Source organism: Mustela erminea, chromosome 1 (assembly GCF_009829155.1).
Source record: "Mustela erminea isolate mMusErm1 chromosome 1, mMusErm1.Pri, whole genome shotgun sequence".
Classification (NCBI taxonomy): Eukaryota; Metazoa; Chordata; class Mammalia; order Carnivora; family Mustelidae; genus Mustela; species Mustela erminea.
This window is the reverse complement of record NC_045614.1, coordinates 69,863,418-69,883,654: the sequence shown is the minus strand read 5'-3', so window position 1 is coordinate 69,883,654 and position 20,237 is coordinate 69,863,418. Positions and strand designations below refer to the sequence as shown.

The following is a 20,237-nucleotide window of genomic DNA, read 5'->3' as shown; positions in this document are numbered from 1 at the left end:
CCCTGGCCAACACATCACTCTGCTCATTTGTTCCACCACACACAAGTGGATCTCGGGCTAGTTATTCAGAGACCCACCTCCTCACCGACCCAGCAAAGGTCTCGTGCATCGACTAAACTCATGGCTCACTCAGTGATGTTCTCAAAGGCCATTAGTGGGTGACATGCCAACTGCTAGAGTCAGGAGTCAGGGTGAAGTTGCCGCTGCCTAACTGCATGGACTGAAAGCGGGAACGTTGATTCTCCAGGAGAAAACTGGGGCATTGTTATGAGAAGACAGATGGCAAAACCATCCAGGTCCCCTATGACTGCTTTAACACACTCTGGACAAAATTTAAGGAGACAAGTGAACGTATTAACTCCCACTTAGGCTGTAGCAAGCAAATGCAACAGAGGGAAGGCATTGTCTTGTTCTGGAACAAACCACGTAGCTCCAGCTACTTTTATAAATAGATCAGACCCTGTCCAGGAGCCCACTTAGCTGGGTTCACTTGTATACAATGTCCATACCCTCAGGAATATTAACATTTTATCTCAGATTGCATTAATTTAAATAAAACTTAACAAAAATGGTGTGAAATGAAGAACAACACCATATTCTGTGATGAATCAAATGAAATACATTTTCAGTTGCTGTTTTCCCCCATTTAAAGATAAAATTTCTGATAACTGTCATTATTTGTGAAAAGACACAAGACCAACAGTTTGTGTGGATGTGTGTTTTGGTTTTTGGTTTTTGGCTTTTTTCTTCCTCTTAAGGCTATAGCCATATTGTCACTAATAAAGATCTCAAATTTGCCTGGAAGCTTTCATGGCAAAATTGTCAGTCTGCGGGTAGTCACCACCCAGCCAAATGGCTTTATACATCATCAGTGCCTTTCTTCCATACACATGCTCTTCCTGGTTTAAACATTAGTTACCCTGGTTCTGCACTGACACAGTATTTGCATCTCTCTCCTGTCCATAACTCCTAAAAGTTGGGGACCTCTCACTTTGGTTTCCCCAGAGCATGACATTTTATTTGGTGCTTGGGGGGCAATGGGCAGTTCAAGAAGTATGTTAACACTATCACTCAATGTATTGATCCATGCTATGCACCAACAGTGTAGTAAATATCGTTCATTTCTTGTAACAAAGGCAGTAGGAACTTCTCCCAAGGGACGGAATTCCAAGAACAGAATGAAGGCAGGAAGGGAGCTGGTATATTTGTACCTACTTTGTGAGAGACACTGGTTTAGGTATTTTTATGTATACATTATACCACTGAACTGTCACAATCCTGCAAATTCTTACATGCTTGGGTTTATATGTAGCAAGTTTAGTAAGCCACCCAAATTCACAGTGACAGGCCCGTGAGTCAAATGCAGCATGCTTGACTCCGTGATTGTCAAGTCCATTAGCCCCATATATCATGAGTCTGAGATTCGTGAGTGTGTAGGTGCTATCAGGAAATGTCAAAAATGCCCATTTCAGGGACACATGGATGGCTCAGTTGGTTAATTGTCTACCTCCAGCTCAGGTCATAATCCCAGCATCCTGGGATCAAGTCCCCCATCAGGCTTCTTGCTTACCAGGAGCCTGCTTCCCACTCTGCCTGCCTCTCCCTCTGCTTGTGCTATCTCTCTGACAAATGAATAAATAAAATCTTCTGTAAAAATCTTGTTTAAAAGGCCCATTTTAAAGAATGTTTTAAAACATTGTTTGGACAGCAATAGAAGCGAAAGCAGAATGACATAATGTAACGACAGATAGTTTATATGGGAGCCCTTTGGGTACTCTGGTGGATGAATGTTTTTAAAGTAGTTTTTTGAGGACATGGGGAGTTAGAGAGGAGAAGGGAGGTGGGGGAAATTGGAAGGGGAGATGAACCATGAGAGACTATGGACTCTGAAAAACAATCTGAGGGTTTTGAAGGGGCAGGGGGTTGGGAGGTTGGGGTACCAGGTGGTGGGTATTTTAGAGGGCACGGATTGCATGGAGCACTGGGTGTGGTGCAAAAAGAATGAATACTGTTATGCTGAAAATAAATAAAATATAAATCTTAAAAAATTAGTTTTTCATAAACTGCAAAAAAAGAAAAGCACTCCCATTTATAGTGTACACTTTATGGTTCACAAAGCACGTGGCAACAATAAACATAATGATGGGTTACCGTTACAATTCATAGAAAAGGAGGTATAGGGAAATTGAATGAAAGGGAATGACAAAGTAGGTTCATAAGTCAATCTTCCTTGTAAAAAAATTAACCTGAAAGTGCGTTTCTGCCGCCTCTCTCCTGTTTGATATGATAAAGAATGACCACGATACATGAATTATAGTTCAGGGTTTTGAAAAGCATAATAGCTTTATACCAACACTTGAGCTTTTATTTATTTATTTATTTATTTGCTTGCTAACAAGATAGCTCGATTTGATATGCGGTTCCTGACAACCAACCTCAGAAATAATTCCATCTTCATGAGAAGTCAGAAAGAACCACAAACCAAACCTCAAAATAGATTCAAAGAGAAAATACTCTTAAAAAAATTTCCCTTCCTGGGGCACCCGAGTGGCTCAGTGAGTTAAAGCCTCTGCGTTCGGCTCAGGTCATGATCCTAGGGTCCTAGGATTGAGCCCCATGTTGGGCTCTCAGCTCAGCGGGGAGCCTGCTTCCACCTCTCTCTCTGCCTGCTCTCTGCCTACTTGTGATCTCTGTCTGTCAAATAAATAAATAAAATCTTTAAAATAAAATTTCCCTTCCTATCAGAAGCAGACCAAAGAGAAGTGTATCCTCCCACTAACAAATTCCCCAGAAAGCTTCATCTAAAAGGTTGTACTTTCTTCAGACACCCAGCAGGACCTTCTTCTCTGGGCCTGGTATTTCTTCAATGGCCTATTCCAGAGAATAAGACACTAAACTACTGAGCGCCATGGGCCTCAGAGCCACGAAAGAGATGACGAGGGGCACAAAGCACGCCTCTGGTCACCAAGAGGGTATGTAGACGTTTGCTGCTTTTCTGCATTTTTCAAAGCTGAGTTTTTAGCTGGAGGCCGCTCCTTTAGGATAAATTGCTGATACCGTATAGTAAAAGCTATTATATGATCTTTTACAAACCATTTCCTATCTCTGCATTCTCATGTGCCAAGACAGACACGGATTATTTAAAACCCTGAAGAGAGTGCTCTTGCATTTAAATTGCCTGTAACCTTCGTGTAATAGATTTATGATTGATGATAGATTTAGTTAAAATATAACTATTTTAAATATTTATTCTCGGTAAACGATTTCAACCTATGCTCACTTAAGTAACTTGGTGCATAATCCCTTTTCTATTGAACCGTAGTGCCAGGACCAATGCCGCGTTTCCGAGAGAACCCCAAGCTATTTTTCTGGAATGGCTGTATGCGTATATATCAGGCGTCCTCTTTTCACTCCCTTTGTGGAGCACCTACCCTGGAGGTCATGTAATAACCAATGACCAAAAAACAAACAAAAAACCCAAACACCCAGGTCGAAGTTATTCGCGTGTGCCATCATGCAAGGGCGGACCCTGCCTGGGGACAAGGAGACTGCTCAAATAGATCTCGGGCAGGCATCTCAGCCCAGGCCTGTGCTGGGGACGCTGGTTCCCGGCTTCGGGCGCAATCAGGAAGCCAGCGAAGTGACCCCAGAGTGCAGCCTGGGTTTAGGGCTGATGATCTTTTCGCAGCCAGGCCGCGCGCGCGAACACCCGCTTGCGCAGCCAGGCTAGGAGGCCGCCCAGCGCGGGTGCTGGCCAGGCTTGCAGCCTCCCGGGCTTCGCCCGGCGCCCAGGCCCGGGCCCGCGCCTCAGGAGGGAGGGGGGCGGGGGCGGCGCGGAAAAGGGGCTTTGCTAATTGCCAAAGCGGGAAGTGAGCTCGCGGAGGACGCTGGCGGAGAGTCTGGAAGGAGGTGGAGGGGCTGGGGGAGGAGGGGCGCGCAGCGCCGCCGTGCAGTGCTGCCGCCCAGTCGGGACTGCAGGACCCGCCGGACTGGCAGCCCGTGCGCTCCCGCGCTCCAGCCCAGCCCCCGAGGCCGCGCCGTCCCGCTCCGGGGGCCGGCTGCCCCTCCCCGCCCCATAGCTTCTCCGGACGACCCTCTGCGCGCAGGTAAAGTGACACCGCGCCGCGCCCTCACCTGGAGCGGGAAGCGCGGGCCGCGAGCTCGCGGGGGTGTCGGGGCCCAGCCTCCCGCGACCCCCGGGGCACCCGGACCACCCCGGACGCCGCGCCGCACCCGGGGCCGCACGGGGTCGGGCTGGGGACAGCGCCGCGCGAGGTGCCCCCCGCCAGCGGGCGCGCTAGCCCCCATCGTTCGGCACCCCTATGCGCGCGTGCCAAGGTCCCCCTTCCCTGGTCCCGCGCCGTGTCCCCGCCGCTTTTGTTTGGACTTGGGATCCCAGGTGGAAACTAGTCCCTCAGACCTCCCTGGCAGCAAGGAGCGCAGGGAGGGATTCTCGGTTTTTCCGCCCTGGCTCTTCCTCTCTCCCCAATCACATGCCTTCTCGCGTCCCTTTGCTCTCCTCGTTTTCACTTTTATTAAATGGTTTTGTTCTGCATGTTGACCCGCACAGCTATTTCATAAACAAATATACACGAAATCCAGTCGGAGCCCAGCTGTGACAGCCCACCTGTAGAGGCCTTTCACTAGGAAGGTCTCTGGTTCTAGCCTCAGTTCAGAATACTGCGTGTACCTGAGGACCGAGTCCAGATGTTTCCTTCATCTCTGACTTGAATTTGAAATCCTCCTCAGACTTCAGCTTCCAGGATTTCTCCCGTCCTTGCTCTCCCACTGTCTTGGTGGGGATCCGCCATGAGTGTTGAACACAGGAATGAATGAATGATATATACCCCAGATCGCTGGGGCTTTTTCTTGTTTTGCTGAGGTTGGAAAGGCTTGGGAGAGACCCCCTGTACACAGATACAGAGCTGCATGCAATTGCTTAGATAAACGTGTTCCCCACTTAATTGCTTGGGCATTGAACATTTCACCCTTAACCTGTGGCTTGAGCAGTTAGGAGGAGACAATCTGGAGGTGAATCAGAGATGGCTGAATACACATGGTGGTGGGCTGGGTTTGGGAGATTTTCCTGGAGATTCAAAAGAAAGATCTAAATTCTTCCAGTGGGGAGTGGTAAACATTTTATCGATGGGAGATGGAAAATAAATGGTCTGGTTAACCTTTCCCTCCCCCTCAAAACCCATTATTTGAAAAAAACAAAAAGGGAAGTGAAGGGAGAAATCCTCCCACTCCCATCCCCACTCACCTCCATAGCCACCTCCTCTTCCAAGCACCTAACAGACAAGGTGCCAAGAAGTGTTAGGTACCAGCAGTGGTCTGAGGTCCCATTCAAGGATCATGGTGAAAGGCATTCAAAGAGATTGTGGGGGCACAGGGATCCAATTAAGGGGGACAAGTTTAAGGTTTGCCTGGTCCCCTAAAAATTAATGGCACTAGAGAAGATGAGCTTTGGGAACTATAGCTTAATGGATACAACGTGTAAAAAGCTTCAGTGAGTCATGGTGGGAAGAGGCCATGAGGGCAGCAAAGACAGTCTTAGATGATGTTATTAATAGCACTACAGGCTCTAGATTTCCTGTGGCGGTGTTCTTGGCAAGACCAGCCCGGCCAAAGTGGATACTCACAACCTGGAACAGAGGGTCTTGGAGATCCCAGCACGTGAGGTATGATGAGAGGGTAAAATGATAGGAGGTGTCCTTTGGAAGGACTGTCTCCTTGACTTTAAAAGGGAGAACCCAAATCTGTAGGTGAAATCTTTTTGGCTACAAAGAGGGCCGAGGCCTCCTAAGGTCAATGTCTCCTCGTCACTTGCAAAGATGTGGAAGAACATATTCAGACATTTCAAAGATGTCCTCATGTCCATCCGTTCCCACTCTGGAATTCTATCAATGAGGTGAGAATTCCTCTAGTTGAAAAAAAGATCTAAAATGACTTCCCTTTCTCATGTAATTTCTGTAACCTCCAGCACACACGCACTTGGCCCTTCCAGCTCTGTAATGAAGCCACAGCTGGTGCCAATTTGTGGAACTCCTTAAAGGCTATTCTCCCTTCTATACCCCCGGACCAAGTTCCCATGCTCCCTCACCTGATTTCCTGCACTCACCTCCCACCTGGTGTGTTCACACCTGCAAGTGCCTTTTACCAACCCCTTTGCCAAAAGGCAGCCAGAGTGACCTTTCAAAGACCTATCAGTTCCTGGCATTTGTCTCCATAGAAATCTGTACTGATCTTCTAACAAATTCTCAGTCCTCCAAAGGCATCCATAATCCTCCCATCCGTCTCTTCCTACTCCTCCAACTGACTGATGCCTGTTCTGCCCCGTCTCTCTGCCCTTCAAACACGCTGCCTCCCTCTTCCTTTGGAGACCCCTCATGGCGCCTGCCTCCAAGCACAGGTGATTCCCATTGATGGGAAGACCCTCTTCCTCTCCCCCATCTCCCCACTCCAGTTACTCCCACTTATTCGTGAGCTCACACTCTCCATGCAGCCTGCTCTCTCTTTTCTAGCACTGGCCTCCGTTTCTAGCTGTGGTTGTGTCACGGATGTCCCTCCCCAGCCAGCCTCCAAGCTCTCCGTCCGTTTAGCTCCAACACCTGACAGAGTGCCTGGAACGTAGTAAGCCCTGGCTAGCTTCTAAGAGCCTCACTGAGGGACTGAAAGTGTTTTAAAAATGTCACCACGTAGGCTTCAAACTGTAGGCAGAAAAAGCTTTGCCTGGATTGACATTTTAGAGACGTATTCGTCAAGTTAGATGTGTTCACTGACTTTACCTTGTAAATTACAAAAAAAAAAAGGACCTCTGTATCGCTTCGCATCTAACGAAGGCACATGTATACTATTAGACCACGTTGTGAGCTTAATGGAAGGAGACAAGATGTTTTGGCTAAGAAAATGTATAAGACTGTTGAGGTCACGTGGGAGGAAATAGTCCGTTTTTTGGAGCATTGCTATCTTACTCTATCACAGCCACTGATAAAAATCTGACACGGGGCGAGTCAGAATTGTCTGTCAGAGATGAGTTAGATCTGGCTCATGTTCATACAGACATGAAAGCCAGAAACGAAGAAGGAGGCTTTGAAAGCCTGGGTTGAGGAGGCGGTGTGGTTCACTGCGATGAGCTAAGTGCCCAGGGCCACCCGCAGACATGCGGACCTGTGTCCTTCCTTTGTTCTGGGGTCCCTCTTGCACCATGTGATGAGGCTGGTGGCTGGGAGCAGCTCAGGACAGGACCCGGTGGCATCTTACCTCTCCCACCCTCCTGTGGGCTCCAGTGGGCTCCAGTAGGTCCCAGGGGACAGCCTGCCTTCCTGGCAAAGCCCAGTAGCACTAGGAGCAGAAACTGGGACCAAAGAGTGAGCACCCTGTTTGACAAGCTGGACCAGCCACCTCTTCTTCAGATGCAGGGGGAGCCCTGGTGTGCTGACTCCTCCCTTCTCCCTTTCCCCTTTCCTCTCTTTCTCCCTCTTCCCTTCCCCTCTGTCCTTCCCTGGTGGTGCCCTTTCCCAATGCCCACTTCATCCCTTTTCCTTTCTTACATGCCTGTCTTCTAGATTTTCTTCTCTTTCCTCCCCATTACTTCCCTTTATCTGAATCTCCTCTTTGGTCCCTTTGTCCCCGCTCTCTGCTCCTCCTCCCCCTCCATGACCCCTGTTCAGCTCCATCCCGACTGCAGGCAGAGCTGGACTCGCCCACTCGCTAGCTCAGCCAGCCTCCAGAGAAGTCCCCCTTCGGTGGCCACCTTCCTGACCCCCTGGTCCTTTCTCCACTTGTTCAGCTATTTCTCTGAAGTCTGAGGAGGACAGAGTGGGGCTGCCGCAGAATCAGGCCAGAGGAGAAACCGAACCATGTGTCCACACTGTCCCCCAGCACTGCTGCTCTGAGAGCTTTTGGAGTCCTCAACAGGGTTAAGATTTAGGGGCTTCCTCAGAACCGGGAGTGAAAACAGCCATAGGTCAAAAGAAAAGCTATGGCCCCCACACAAAAATAATAATCACAAATGAAAACTAAGTTAACTCTGAAGTCCCAAATTCGAAGAATGGCCTTGAATCTGTCACTAGAAAGCACCCAAGGCCTCACTCTCTGGGTTCTGGGTGCCCTGGGAATGGCAGGAGGCTCTGACCCCCTTCCCTCTTCATTCACTCCCAAAGAACGTCCTCTGAGGTGGTCTTCAAACTTCCTCTGTGAAACTGTCTCTGGGAACTGTAGGCCCTCGGCTGCTGGGACTAATGAGGGTGAGGTCAGGACCTGATGGGCAGCTTTACCAGGAGATTGTGGCTTCTGGATGCAGTCCTCAGGTCCCATGGTCTGGGTGAGATCTGGGTCTTTGAGTGGAGGAGGACAGAGGAGATTTCAGATTTTGAGTTGATTCTGGAATGATTAGTGCCTTGGGGGGCATTGGGTGAAGGTATTTTGCACATGGGAAACACATGAATTTGGGGGGGCCAGAGAGTGGACTGTTAAGAGCTGACCTGCATTTCCCCCAGAAACCTTGCTGCTGTCCTTATCTCTGGTACCACAGAATGTGACCTTATTTGGAACTAGAGTCCTTACAGATGCAATCGCATTACAATGAGGTCGTTAGAGTGGGCCCTAATCTCCTGTAACTGACCTCCTTATGAAAAGGGAAAATCTGGACAGAGAGATGCCCCTACTCTCAGTGGTGGGCAGTGCATGAACTTCTAGAACCCTGACAGTAGTGGAAAACAGACACAGGCTGGGCACTAGGTAAATGGGAGCTCTAGCGGAATTTCAGATGAAGATGGTGTGGACCTTGGCTTCCCATGTCATAGTGACGTTAGCCTGAAGATGCTCTTTTGACCCTGCGACCCCCGCTTTAAACAGTTCACTGACTTTTAGAGCTGGAAGGACACGTGGAGGCTCTCTGTTCACCCCTGAATATTACAGATTCAGGACAGGAGCACTAGAGAAACAACTGACTGCACTGCCTGCCTAGTTGGTTCTCACCTGTGGTCTCCAAGAGCGAGGCTGGGCGCCCTCTCCAAGGGCCATTGCCTGAGTTCACCCTGGGCCTTTCTCATGCCTTTTGAGAAATGTCCAGAAGATGTGCATATAAATTAAACATCATTCTTTTTTTTTTTTTAATATCTGACTCACCAACAGGCAGTAATAGCTACATCTATTTTTTTGTCCATCATAGTAGCCACAATACCTGATTTCTAATAGGTATTGTATATTTATTTATTTATTTATTTATTTAATTTTTTAAAAATTTATTTTCAGCAACGGTATTCCTTATTTTTGCACCACACCCAGTGCTCCATGCAATCTGTGCCCTCTATAATACCTGGTACCCCGTCCTCCCACCCTCCGCCCCTCAAAACCCTCTGTTTGTTTTTGAGAGTCCATGGTCTCTCATCGTTCACCTCCCCTTCCAATTTCCCCCACCTCCCTTCTCTTCTCTATCTCCCCATGTCCTCCATGCTATTTGTTATGCTCCACAAATAAGTGAAACCATATGATAATTGACTCTCTCTGCTTGACTTATTTCACTCAGCATCATTCTTGCTACCATCAGTGAGATCCTTGTTGGTTAGTTGCCAGCTAATTTGGGGTGGCCTGTGCCTTGCTTGGAGTCCCCAGTCCAGGAGAGGTGAGGTGGCTTTGGGAGGAAGGGACCTCCTGGGACAGTAGAGCCCTGCCTGCTGTTTCCTGGGGCCTATAAAAATAAACATTTTAACGCTTCCAAATGATTTGACTTCAGACTTAATAATATTATACCGTGCAGCTCCAAGAGCTCTCAGAAATCCTTTAGCACAACTTCCTCCTTCCAGACCAGTATCAAATAACCAGGGTGAGCCCTCTTCCAAATGATGTCTTCGGTACACAGCCATCTGGGCCTCGAAAACAAAGGTGATTGAGTACGAACCACGAGGAAGGCACAGGGTCAGGCAGAGCACATCGGGCACCACCTGGGTCTGGGTCGGTGAGCGAACTTGGCAATGATGTGCCTGGAAGAACTTCCTCCAGGGTTTGATCCCCATCAGAGGCTCCAGCAAACATGATTCAAAGTCCTGAAGGCGCCTTCCTGGCTGGTCACGAATCTGTTTCTTTTCCCAATTGCCCTTTGGCTTTGCGGCCATGACTCAGAAAATGAGAAGCCAGAATTCATTGTCCCCTTCCCATCAGAACTTCCATCTATTATCAGAGATTTCAGACAAAGCGAGAAACTTTGGGCGGCCAGATAGGTGCTGTCGTTGGCTTGGCTCTTCCTGTTCGCCTGACAGGAGACATGCTCAGGTGTGATCCAGAGTGGGGTCACGGTCAGAGGGTCAGAGCAGAGTGGATAGGGTACCTACTCCTGGCCTCATCAGAACATCTCTCCTAGGTCCCCTGGACTGCAGGTTACAGGGGAAGGAGCCTGAAGCAGCAAGCACTTATGTGAGTCATCCAAGGTCACACTGCAGGCCTCATCCAAGGTCACACCCTTGGACTTGTTCAAGGTCAGACCGCTGCTCTCCATAGCGGCATGTCAGGGAGAGTCAAGGCCTTCTGCACCCAAGACCACTGTGCCTTCCTTTTGACTTCCTTTTGACTCCAGCACCCTCTGAATGCACAGGCTTGGGTGGGTGGGGCCGCAGATCGGTCCAGGGAGGAGGCAGGGAGAACCCCATGGGACTGCTGGAGCTGCTGCAGGGCTTCAGGCTGCACTTGCAAGGCACCAGCCTGTGGACCCTGCCCTGCATCTGGCTCTTTTCTTAGCAGGGAGCCTGTTTTCCCATCTCTCTCTCTGCCCGTCTTCTCCCTTCTTCTCCTCTCTGCTTGTCAAAGTTATAATGAAAAACTTAAAAAAAAATCATCAAACAACCCACCATATTCTTGTCGTTCATTAGGACCCCATACGTCAAAATTTGATTTTACTTCTTGAATTGAAGGATTTGGTTGATTGATTGATGGTTTTGACAGAAAGGCAGAGACAGTGAGAGAGGGAGCCCAAATGGAGAGGGAGTACAAGCAGTTGAAGTGGGAGATGGAGAAGCAGGCTTCCTGTTGAGCACAGAGCCCCAGGCAGGGCTTGATCCCAAGAACCTGGCATCAGGACTCCAGCAGAAAGCAGATGCTTCACAATGAAGCCACCCAAGTGCCCCACTCTGTGATTCAATCAGTTTTTTACTATTCAGTCCCTTGGATTTAGCAGCACTTCTTTGGGTCTGCCTTCTCTGTGCTAACACTAACACATTTTGTTTTCCTTGGCTCTTTTGGGATCCCTGAGGAACCTTTTCATGTGTTTATTGGCTGATGGCTTTCTCCTTGGATATTGCTGTTCAAGGATTTTCATTGTTTGGAAGTGACCTACCTTTCTTTCTGGATTCCTAGTTATCCTATCTCGATTTGTATCCAGTTCCTTAGCTGGGATCTCTATAGAGCCTTTCATCGATTTAGTCTTGTCATTTGGTGGGCAAGATCTTTGGTTTTTAAACTGGGAATGAGTAGAGTCCAACTTCCCAACCTTTCTTGGGCTTCCTGTTTTTGGTGTCCTGTTCCACTCATCTCTGCCACCTCCCCCACATCCTAAAAATGTTTTCCTTTTGTATCTTCCAGAGAACTTCTGATGTCCTGTTTCGTATTTAGGTGACATTTCAACAATTCCCTTCAGAATGAATGACTAAAATGCTATTGAAAGAAAAGACCTAAATATATCAGTGAAAAATCAACTCTACATAGAAAGATGCAGAGGATAGTATAGATTTTGTGAAAAGAAAAAAGGATGAAAAGGGCTAGTCCGGACCCAAGCCAATCCTAAAAGGCTGATATTCCTAGGTCTTGACAAGAGACAATAGAGAGACACCGGACAGAATGCAGAGAGAAAGAAGGCATTTCAGAGCAACAAAGCATCCATTTAGAAAGCCAGGGCCATCCTCAAGGTGTGCGCATCTGATGGGAAAACTCATTGAGCTCAACCACATTCAAGCCCATCAAACAAGGCTCAAGACATTTGTTTGAAAGATTTTCTTTCTTTATTTGAGAGAGAATGAGTGAGGGAGAGCAGGAGAGAGGAGAAGGTCAGAGGAAGAAGCAGACTCCCCAAGGAGCTGGGAGCCTGAGGCGGGAGGAGATCCTGCAAGTCCGGGGTCATGACCTGAGCCTAAGGCAGTCGCTCCAGCAATGGAGCCATGCACCCGCGCCATTCTCCATAAATTGATCAACAACAGCTGAGGGGCACCTGGGCGGTATGCTCAGTGAAGTGCCCAACTCTTGATTCTGGCTCAGGGGGTGATCTCAGGCTCTTGAGATTGAGCCCTGAGGCAAGCTCTGGGCTCAGGGCAGAGTCCACTAGGTCTCTCTCTTGGTCCTGGCCATGCCACCTCCCCCACTCACGTGCTCTTTCCCTAAAACAAACAAGGAAAGCCCTTCACAGAAATGAACAATGGTTGAGAATGGGAGGGGTGGGGAGAGAAACAATGGGCCCCAAGGCCGAGTGCGGGAGGAGCCAGAGATGCTGCCCACCCTCACAGGGCTGTTGCTCCCTCAGCCGCTGCCACCCAACGCTGCCACCGCAGCCGCTGCTACAGGGTGCAGCTGAGCCCCGAAGCCCTGGTGCTAGCAGCGAGTAGCGCCTCCAGCGTCCTCTGAGCGCACTCACTTCGGGGGTCTTGGCCGCAGACCGGTCCAGGGAGGAGTCGAGGGTTGCCCCCAGGTGCCCGCCCGGGGGAGGGGCAGGCAGGATGCAGGGAGATCCCCATGGGACTGTAGGAGCTGCTGCAGGTCTTCAAGTTGGCGTAGCCAGCCACCAGCCTGCCCATCTAGCCCTGCCTCTGCCTCTTTGCTTAGCAGAGAGCCTCTTTTCCCCTCTCTGCCACCCTCTCTGCCTGACTGTAAAAGGAAGAAATAAAATCTTAAAAAAGAAAAGTTATTAAAACAACCCTCAATATTCTTATTGTTCCTTGGGACCCCATGGGTCAACATGGTATTTTTCCTTATTGAATGGAAGGAATTGGTTGATTGATTGATGGATTTGACAGAAAGAGAGAGACAGTGAGGACAAGCAGGGGAAGTGGGAGAGGGAGAAGCAGGCCTCCTGCTGAGCACAGAGCCCCAGGCAGGGCTTGATCCCAAGACCCTGGCATCAGGACCCCAGCAGAAAGCAGATGCTTCCCAATGAAGCCACCAAGGTGCCCCACTCTGTGAATCAATCAGGCGCCCCTGACGGTGGAGGGGCAGGCAAGACCTGCTGGGAGATCCCAAAGAGACTGTTGGAGCTGCTGCAGGGCTTCACACTTCACTTGACCTGGCACCAGCCAGCAGACCCTGCCCTGCATCTGGCTCTTTCATTAGCAGGGAGCCTGTTTGCCCTTCTCTCTCTGCCTGTCTCTCTCCCTCCTTCTCCTCTCTGTCTGTCAAGGGAAGAAAGAAAATCTTTTAAAAAAATCATCAAACAACCCTCCATAATCTTGTTCATTAGGACTCCATGCGTCAACATTTGATTTTTGCTTCTTGAATTGAAGGAATTAGTTGATTGATTGATGGACTGGACAGAAAGACAGAGAGAGTGAGAGAAGGAGCCCAACTGGAGAGGGAGTACAAGCAGTGCAATTGGGAGAGGGAGAAGCAGGCTTCCTGCTGAGCAGAGAGCCCCAGGCAGGGCTTGAGCCCAAGTCCCTGGCCTCAGGACACCAGCAGAAAGCAGCCATCCAGGTGCCCCACTCCATGATTACATCCATTTTTCACGATTCAATCCATTGGAATAAGCAACACTCTTTGGGGTCCTTCTCCTCTGGGTTAACACTAACACATTGTGTTTTCCTTGGCTCTTTTGTGATCACTAAAGATTTTAGGAATCTGTTCATGTGTTTCTTGGCTGCTGGTTTTCTCCTTGGGATATTTCTGTTCAAGGATTTTCATTGTTTTGAAGTTACCTATTTGAAAATACCATTTGATAGTTATCTACCTATACTTCTTGATTCCTAATCTATAATATTCAGGGGTGAACAGAGAGCCTCCACGTGTCCTTCCAGCTCTAAAAGTCAGTGAATGGTTTAAAGCGGGGGTCGCAGGGTCAAAAGAGCATCTTCAGGCTAACGTCACTATGACATGGGAAGCCGAGGTCCACAGCATCTTCATCTGAAATTCCACTAGAGCTCCCATTTACCTAGTGCCCAGCCTGTGTCTGTTTTCCACTACTGTCAGGGTTCTAGAAGTTCACGCACTGCCCACCACTGACAGTAGGGGCATCTCTCTGTCCAGATTTTCCCTTTTCATAAGGAGGTGAGTTACAGGAGATTAGGGCCCACTCTAACGACCTCATTGTAATGCGATTGCATCTGTAAGGACTCTAGTTCCAAATAAGGTCACGTTCTGTGGTACCAGAGATAAGGACAGCAGCAAGGTTTCTGGGGGAAATGCAGGTCAGCTCTTAACAGTCCACTCTCTGGCCCCCCAAATTCGTGTGCTTCCCATGTGCAAAATACCTTCACCCAATGCCCCCCAAAGCACTAATCATTCCAGAATCAACTCAAAATCTGAAATCTCATCTGTCCTACTCCACTCAAAGACCCAGATCTCACCCAGACCATGGGACCTGAGGACTGCATCCAGAAGCCACAATCTCCTGGTAAAGCTGCCCATCAGGTCCTGACCTCACCCTCATTAGTCCCAGCAGCCGAGGGCCTACAGTTCCCAGAGACAGTTTCTCAGAGGAAGTTTGAAGACCACCTCAGAGGACGTTCTTTGGGAGTGAATGAAGAGGGAAGGGGGTCAGAGCCTCCTGCCATTCCCAGGGCACCCAGAACCCAGAGAGTGAGGCCTTGGGTGCTTTCTAGTGACAGATTCAAGGCAATTCTTCGAATTTGGGACTTCAGAGTTAACTTAGTTTTCATTTGTGATTATTATTTTTGTGTGGGGGCCATAGCTTTTCTTTGGACCTATGGCTGTTTTCACTCCCCGTTCTGAAGAAGCCCCTAAATCCTAATCCTGTTGAGGACTCCGAAAACTCTCAGAGCAGCAGTGCTGGGGGACAGTGTGGACACATGGTTCGGTTTCTCCTCTGGCCTGATTCTGCGGCAGCCCCGCTCTGTCCTCCACAGACTTCAGAGCAATAGCTGAACAAGTGGAGAAAGGACCAGGGGGTCAGGAAGGTGGACACCGAAGGGGGACTTCTCTGGAGAGTGGCTGAGCTAGCGAGTGAGCTTGTTAGTCCAGCTCTGCCTGCAGTCGGGATGGAGCTGAACAGGGGCCAGGGAAGGGGAGGAGGAGCAGAGGGCGGGGACAAAGGGACCAAAGAGGAGATTCAGACGAAGGGAAGTAATTGGGAGGAAAGAGAAGAAAATCTAGAAGACAGGCATGTAAGAAAGGAAAAGGGATGAAGTGGGCATCCGGAAAGGGCACCACCAGGGAAGGAGAGAGGGGAAGGGAAGAGGGAGGGAGGGAGGAAAGGGGAAAGGGAGAAGGGAGGAGTCAGCATGCCAGGGCTCCCCCTGCATCTGAAGAAGAGGTGGCTGGTCCAGCTTGTCAAACAGGGTGCTCACTCTTTGGTCCCAGTTTCTGCTCCCAGTGCTACTGGGCTTTGCAAGGAAGGCAGGCTGTCCCCCTGGGACCCACTGGAGCCCACTGGAGCCCACAGGAGGGTGGGAGAGGTAAGATGCCACCGGGTCCTGTCCTGAGCTGCTCCCAGCCGCCAGCCTCACCACATGGTGCAAGAGGGACCCCAGAACAAAGGAAGGACACAGGCCCGCATGTCTGCCGGTGGCCCTGGGCACTTAGCTCATCTCAGTGAACCACACCGCCTCCTCAACCCAGGCTTTCAAAGCCTCCTTCTTCGTTCCTGGCTTTCATGTCTGTAGGAACATGAGCCAGATCTAACTCATCTCCGACAGACAATTCTGACTCACCCGTGTCAGATTTTTATTAGTGGCTGTGATAGAGTAAGATAGCAATGCTCCAACCAACGGACTATTTCCTCCCACGTGACCTCAACAGTCTTATACATATTCTTAGCGAAAAACATCTTGTCTCCTTCCATTAAGCTCATAACGTGGTCTAATAGTATACATGTGCCTTCGTTAGAGGCGAAGCGATAGAGAGGTCCTTTTTTTTTTTTTAAATTTTACAAGGTAAAGTCAGTGAACACATCCAACTTGACGAATACGTCTCTAAAATGTCAATCCAGGCAAAGCTTTTTCTGCCTACAGTTTGGAGCCTACGTGGTGACATTTTTAAAATGCTTTCAGTCCCTCAGTGAGGCTCTTAGAAGCTAGCCAGGGCTTACTACGTTCCAGGCACTGTGTCAGGTGTTGGAGCTAAAGGGAAGGAGAGCTTGGAGGCTGGCTGGGGAGGGACATCCATGACACAACCACAGCTAGAAACGGAGGCCAGTGCTAGAAAGGAGAGAGCAGGCTGCATGGAGAGTGTGTACCATGGGGCTTGTGAGCTCACGAGTAAGTGGGAGTAACTGGAGTGGGGAGATGGGGGAGAGGAAGAGGGTCTTCCCATCAATGGGAATCACCTGTGCTTGGAGGCAGGCGCCATGAGGGGTCTCCACAGGAAGAGGGAGGCAGTGCGTGTTGAAGGGCAGAGAGATGGGGCAGAACAGGCATCAGTCAGTTGGAGGGGTATGAAGAGACTGATGGGAGGATTATGGATGCCTTTGGAGGACTGAGAATTTGTTAGAAGATCAGTGCAGATTTCTATGGAGACAAATGCCAGGAACTGATAGGTTTTTGAAAGGTCACTCACTCTGGCTGCCTTTTGGCAAAGGGGTTGGTAAAAGGCACGTGCAGGTGTGAACACACCAGGTGGGAGGTGAGTGCAGGAAATCAGGTGAGGGAGCATGGGAACTTGGTCCGGGGGTATATAAGGGAGAATAGCCTTTAAGGAGTTCCACAAATTGGCACCAGCTGTGGCTTCATTACAGAGCTGGAAGGGGTAGGTGGGTGTGTCCTGGAGGTTACAGAAATTACATGAGAAAGGGAAGTCATTTTTAGATCTTTTTATTTATTTTTTTTTAAGATTTTATTTATTCATTTGACACAGAGAGATCCCAAGTAGGCAGAGAGGCAGGCAGAGAGAGAGAGAGGAGGAAGCAGGCTCCCCGCGGAGCAGAGAACCCGATGCGGTACTCGATCCCAGGACCCTGAGATCATGACCTGAGCCGAAGGCAGTGGCTTAACCCACTGAGCCACCCAGGCGCCCAAGGGAAGTCATTTTAGATCTTTTTTTCAACTAGAGGAACTCTCGCCTTATTGACAGAATTCCAGAGTGGGAACGGATGGACATGAGGACATCTTTGAGATGTCTGAATATGTTCTTGGACATCTTTGCAAGTGACGAGGAGACCTTGACCTTAGGAGGCCTCGGCCCTCTTTGTAGCCCAAAAGATTTCACCTACAGATTTGGGTTCTCCCTTTTAAAGTCAAGGAGACAGTCCTTCCAAAGGACACCTCCTATGATTTTACCCTCTCATCATACCTCACGTGCTGGGATCTCCAAGACCCTCTGTTCCAGGTTGTGAGTATCCACTTTGGCCGGGCTGGTCCTGCCAAGAACATCACCACAGGAAATCTAGAGCCTGTAGTGCTATTAAGAACATCATCTAAGACTGTATTTGCTGCCCTCATGGCCTCTTCCCACAATGACTCACTGAAGCTTTTTACACATTGTATCCATTAAGCTATAGTTCCCAAAGCTCATCTTCTCTAGTGCCATTAATTTTTAGGGGACCAGGCAAATCCTTAAACTTGTCCCCCTTAATTGGATCCCTGTGCCCCCACAATCTCTTTGAATGCCTTTCACCATGATCCTTGAATGAGATCTGAGACCACTGCTGGTACCTAACACTTCTTGGCACCTTGTCTGTTAGGTTCTTGGAAGAGGAGGTGGCTATGGAGGTGAGTGGGGATGGGAGTGGGAGGATTTCTCCCTTCACTTCCCTTTTTGTTTTTTTTAAATAATGGGTTTTGAGGGGGAGGGAAAGGTTAACCAGACATTTATTTTCCATCTCCCATCGATAAAATGTTTACCACTCCCCACTGGAAGAATTTAGATCTTTCGTTTGAATCTCCAGGAAAATCTCCCAAACCCAGACCACCACCATGTGGATTCAGCCATCTTCTGATTCACCTCCAGATTGTCTCCTCCTAACTGCTCAAGCCACAGGTTAAGGGCGAAATGTTCAATGCCCAAGCAATTAAGTGGGGAACACGTTTATCTAAGCAACTTGCATGCAGCTCTGTATCTGCGTACAGGGGGTCTCTCCCAAGCCTTTCCAACCTCAGCAAAACAAGACAAAGCCCCAGCGATCTGGGGGTATCTATCATTCATTCATTCCTGTGTTCAACACTCATGGCGGATCCCCACCAAGACAGTGGGAGAGCAAGGACTGGAGAAATCCTGGAAGCTGAAGTCTGAGGAGGATTTCAAATTCAAGTCAGAGATGAAAGAAACATCTGGACTCGGTCCTCAGGTACACTGCAGTATTCTGAACTGAGGCTAGAATCAGAGACCCTTCTAATGAAAGGCCTCTACAGGTGGGCTCTCACAGGTGGGCTCCGACTGGATTTCGTGTATATTTGTTTATGAAATAGCTGTGCGGGTCAACATGCAGAACAAAACCATTTAATAAAAGTGAAAACGAGGAGAGCAAAGGGACGCGAGAAGGCATGTGAATGTGGAGAGAGGAAGAGCCAGGGCGGAAAAACCGAGAATCCCTCCCTGCGCTCCTTGCTGCCAGGGAGGTCTGAGGGACTAGTTTCCACCTGGGATCCCAAGTCCAGAACAAAAGCGGCGGGGACACGGCGCGGGACCAGGGAAGGGGGACCTTGGCACGCGCGCGGGGGTGCCGAACGATGGGGGCTAGCGCGCCCGCTGGCGGGGGGCACCTCGCGCGGCGCTGTCCCCAGCCCGACCCCGTGCGGACCCGGGTGCGGCGCGGCGTCCGGGGTGGTCCCGGTGCCCCGGGGGTCGCGGGAGGCTGGGCCCCGACACCCCCGCGAGCTCGCGGCCCGCGCTTCCCGCTCCAGGTGAGGGCGCAGCGCGGTGTCACTTTACCTGCGCGCAGAGGGTCGTCCGGAGAAGCTATGGGGCGGGGAGGGGCAGCCGGCCCCCGGAGCGGGACGGCGCGGCCTCGGGGGCTGGGCTGGAGCGCGGGAGCGCACGGGCTGCCAGTCCGGCGGGTCCTGCAGTCCCGACTGGGCGGCAGCACTGCACGGCGGCGCTGCGCGCCCCTCCTCCCCCAGCCCCTCCACCTCCTCCCAGACTCTCCTCCGCGTCCTCCGCGAGCTCACTTCCCGCTTTGGCAATTAGCAAAGCCCCTTATCTGCGCCACCCCCGCCCCCTCCCTCCTGAGGCGCGGGACCCGGCTGGGGTGCGGGGCGAAGCCCGGGAGGCTGCAAGCCTGGCCAGCACCCGCGCTGGGCGGCCTCCTAGGCTGGCTGCGCAAGCGGGTGTCCGAGCGCGCGGCCTGGCTGCGAAAAGATCATCAGCCCTAAACCCAGGCTGCACTCTGGGGTCACTTCGCTGGCTTCCTGATTGCGCCCGAAGCCGGGAACCAGCGTCCCCAGCACAGGCCTGGGCTGAGATGCCTGCCCGAGATCTATTTGAGCAGTCTCCTTGTCCCCAGGCAGGGTCCGCCCTTGCATGATGGCACACGCGAATAACTTCGACCTGGGTGTTTGGGTTTTTTGTTTGTTTTTTGGTCATTGGTTATTACATGACCTCCAGGGTAGGTGCTCCACAAAGGGAGTGAAAAGAGGACGCCTGATATATACGCATACAGCCATTCCAGAAAAATAGCTTGGGGTTCTCTCGGAAACGCGGCATTGGTCCTGGCACTACGGTTCAATAGAAAAGGGATTATGCACCAAGTTACTTAAGTGAGCATAGGTTGAAATCGTTTACCGAGAATAAATATTTAAAATAGTTATATTTTAACTAAATCTATCATCAATCATAAATCTATTACACGAAGGTTACAGGCAATTTAAATGCAAGAGCACTCTCTTCAGGGTTTTAAATAATCCCTGTCTGTCTTGGCACATGAGAATGCAAGATAGGAAATGGTTTGTAAAAGATCATATAATAGCTTTTACTATACGGTATCAGCAATTTATCCTAAAGGAGCGGCCTCCAGCTAAAAACTCAGCTTTGAAAAATGCAGAAAAGCAGCAAACGTTTCCATACCCTCTTGGTGACCAGAGGCATGCTTTGTGCCCCTCATCATCTCTTTCGTGGTTCTGAGGCCCATGGCGCTCAGTAGTTTAGTGTCTTAT

General features: G+C 50.0%; 1 protein-coding gene across 1 annotated transcript; it reads left to right on the top strand.

Moving 5' to 3' along the window:
• Positions 1 to 8,062: 8,062 nt before the first annotated feature.
• Positions 8,063 to 19,457, top strand: LOC116589700. The gene is made up of 2 exons (XM_032341424.1): positions 8,063 to 8,136; positions 18,793 to 19,457. Exon 2 carries the CDS (start codon positions 18,816 to 18,818, stop codon positions 19,455 to 19,457), a length of 642 nt encoding a protein of 213 aa, XP_032197315.1. The 5' UTR covers positions 8,063 to 8,136; positions 18,793 to 18,815.
• Positions 19,458 to 20,237: the final 780 nt, after the last annotated feature.

Excerpts from the sequence above, each read along its gene's own strand:
- LOC116589700 (XM_032341424.1), top strand. The coding sequence starts at position 18,816 with ATGGGGGCTAGCGCGCCCGCTGGCGGGGGGCACCTCGCGCGGCGCTGT.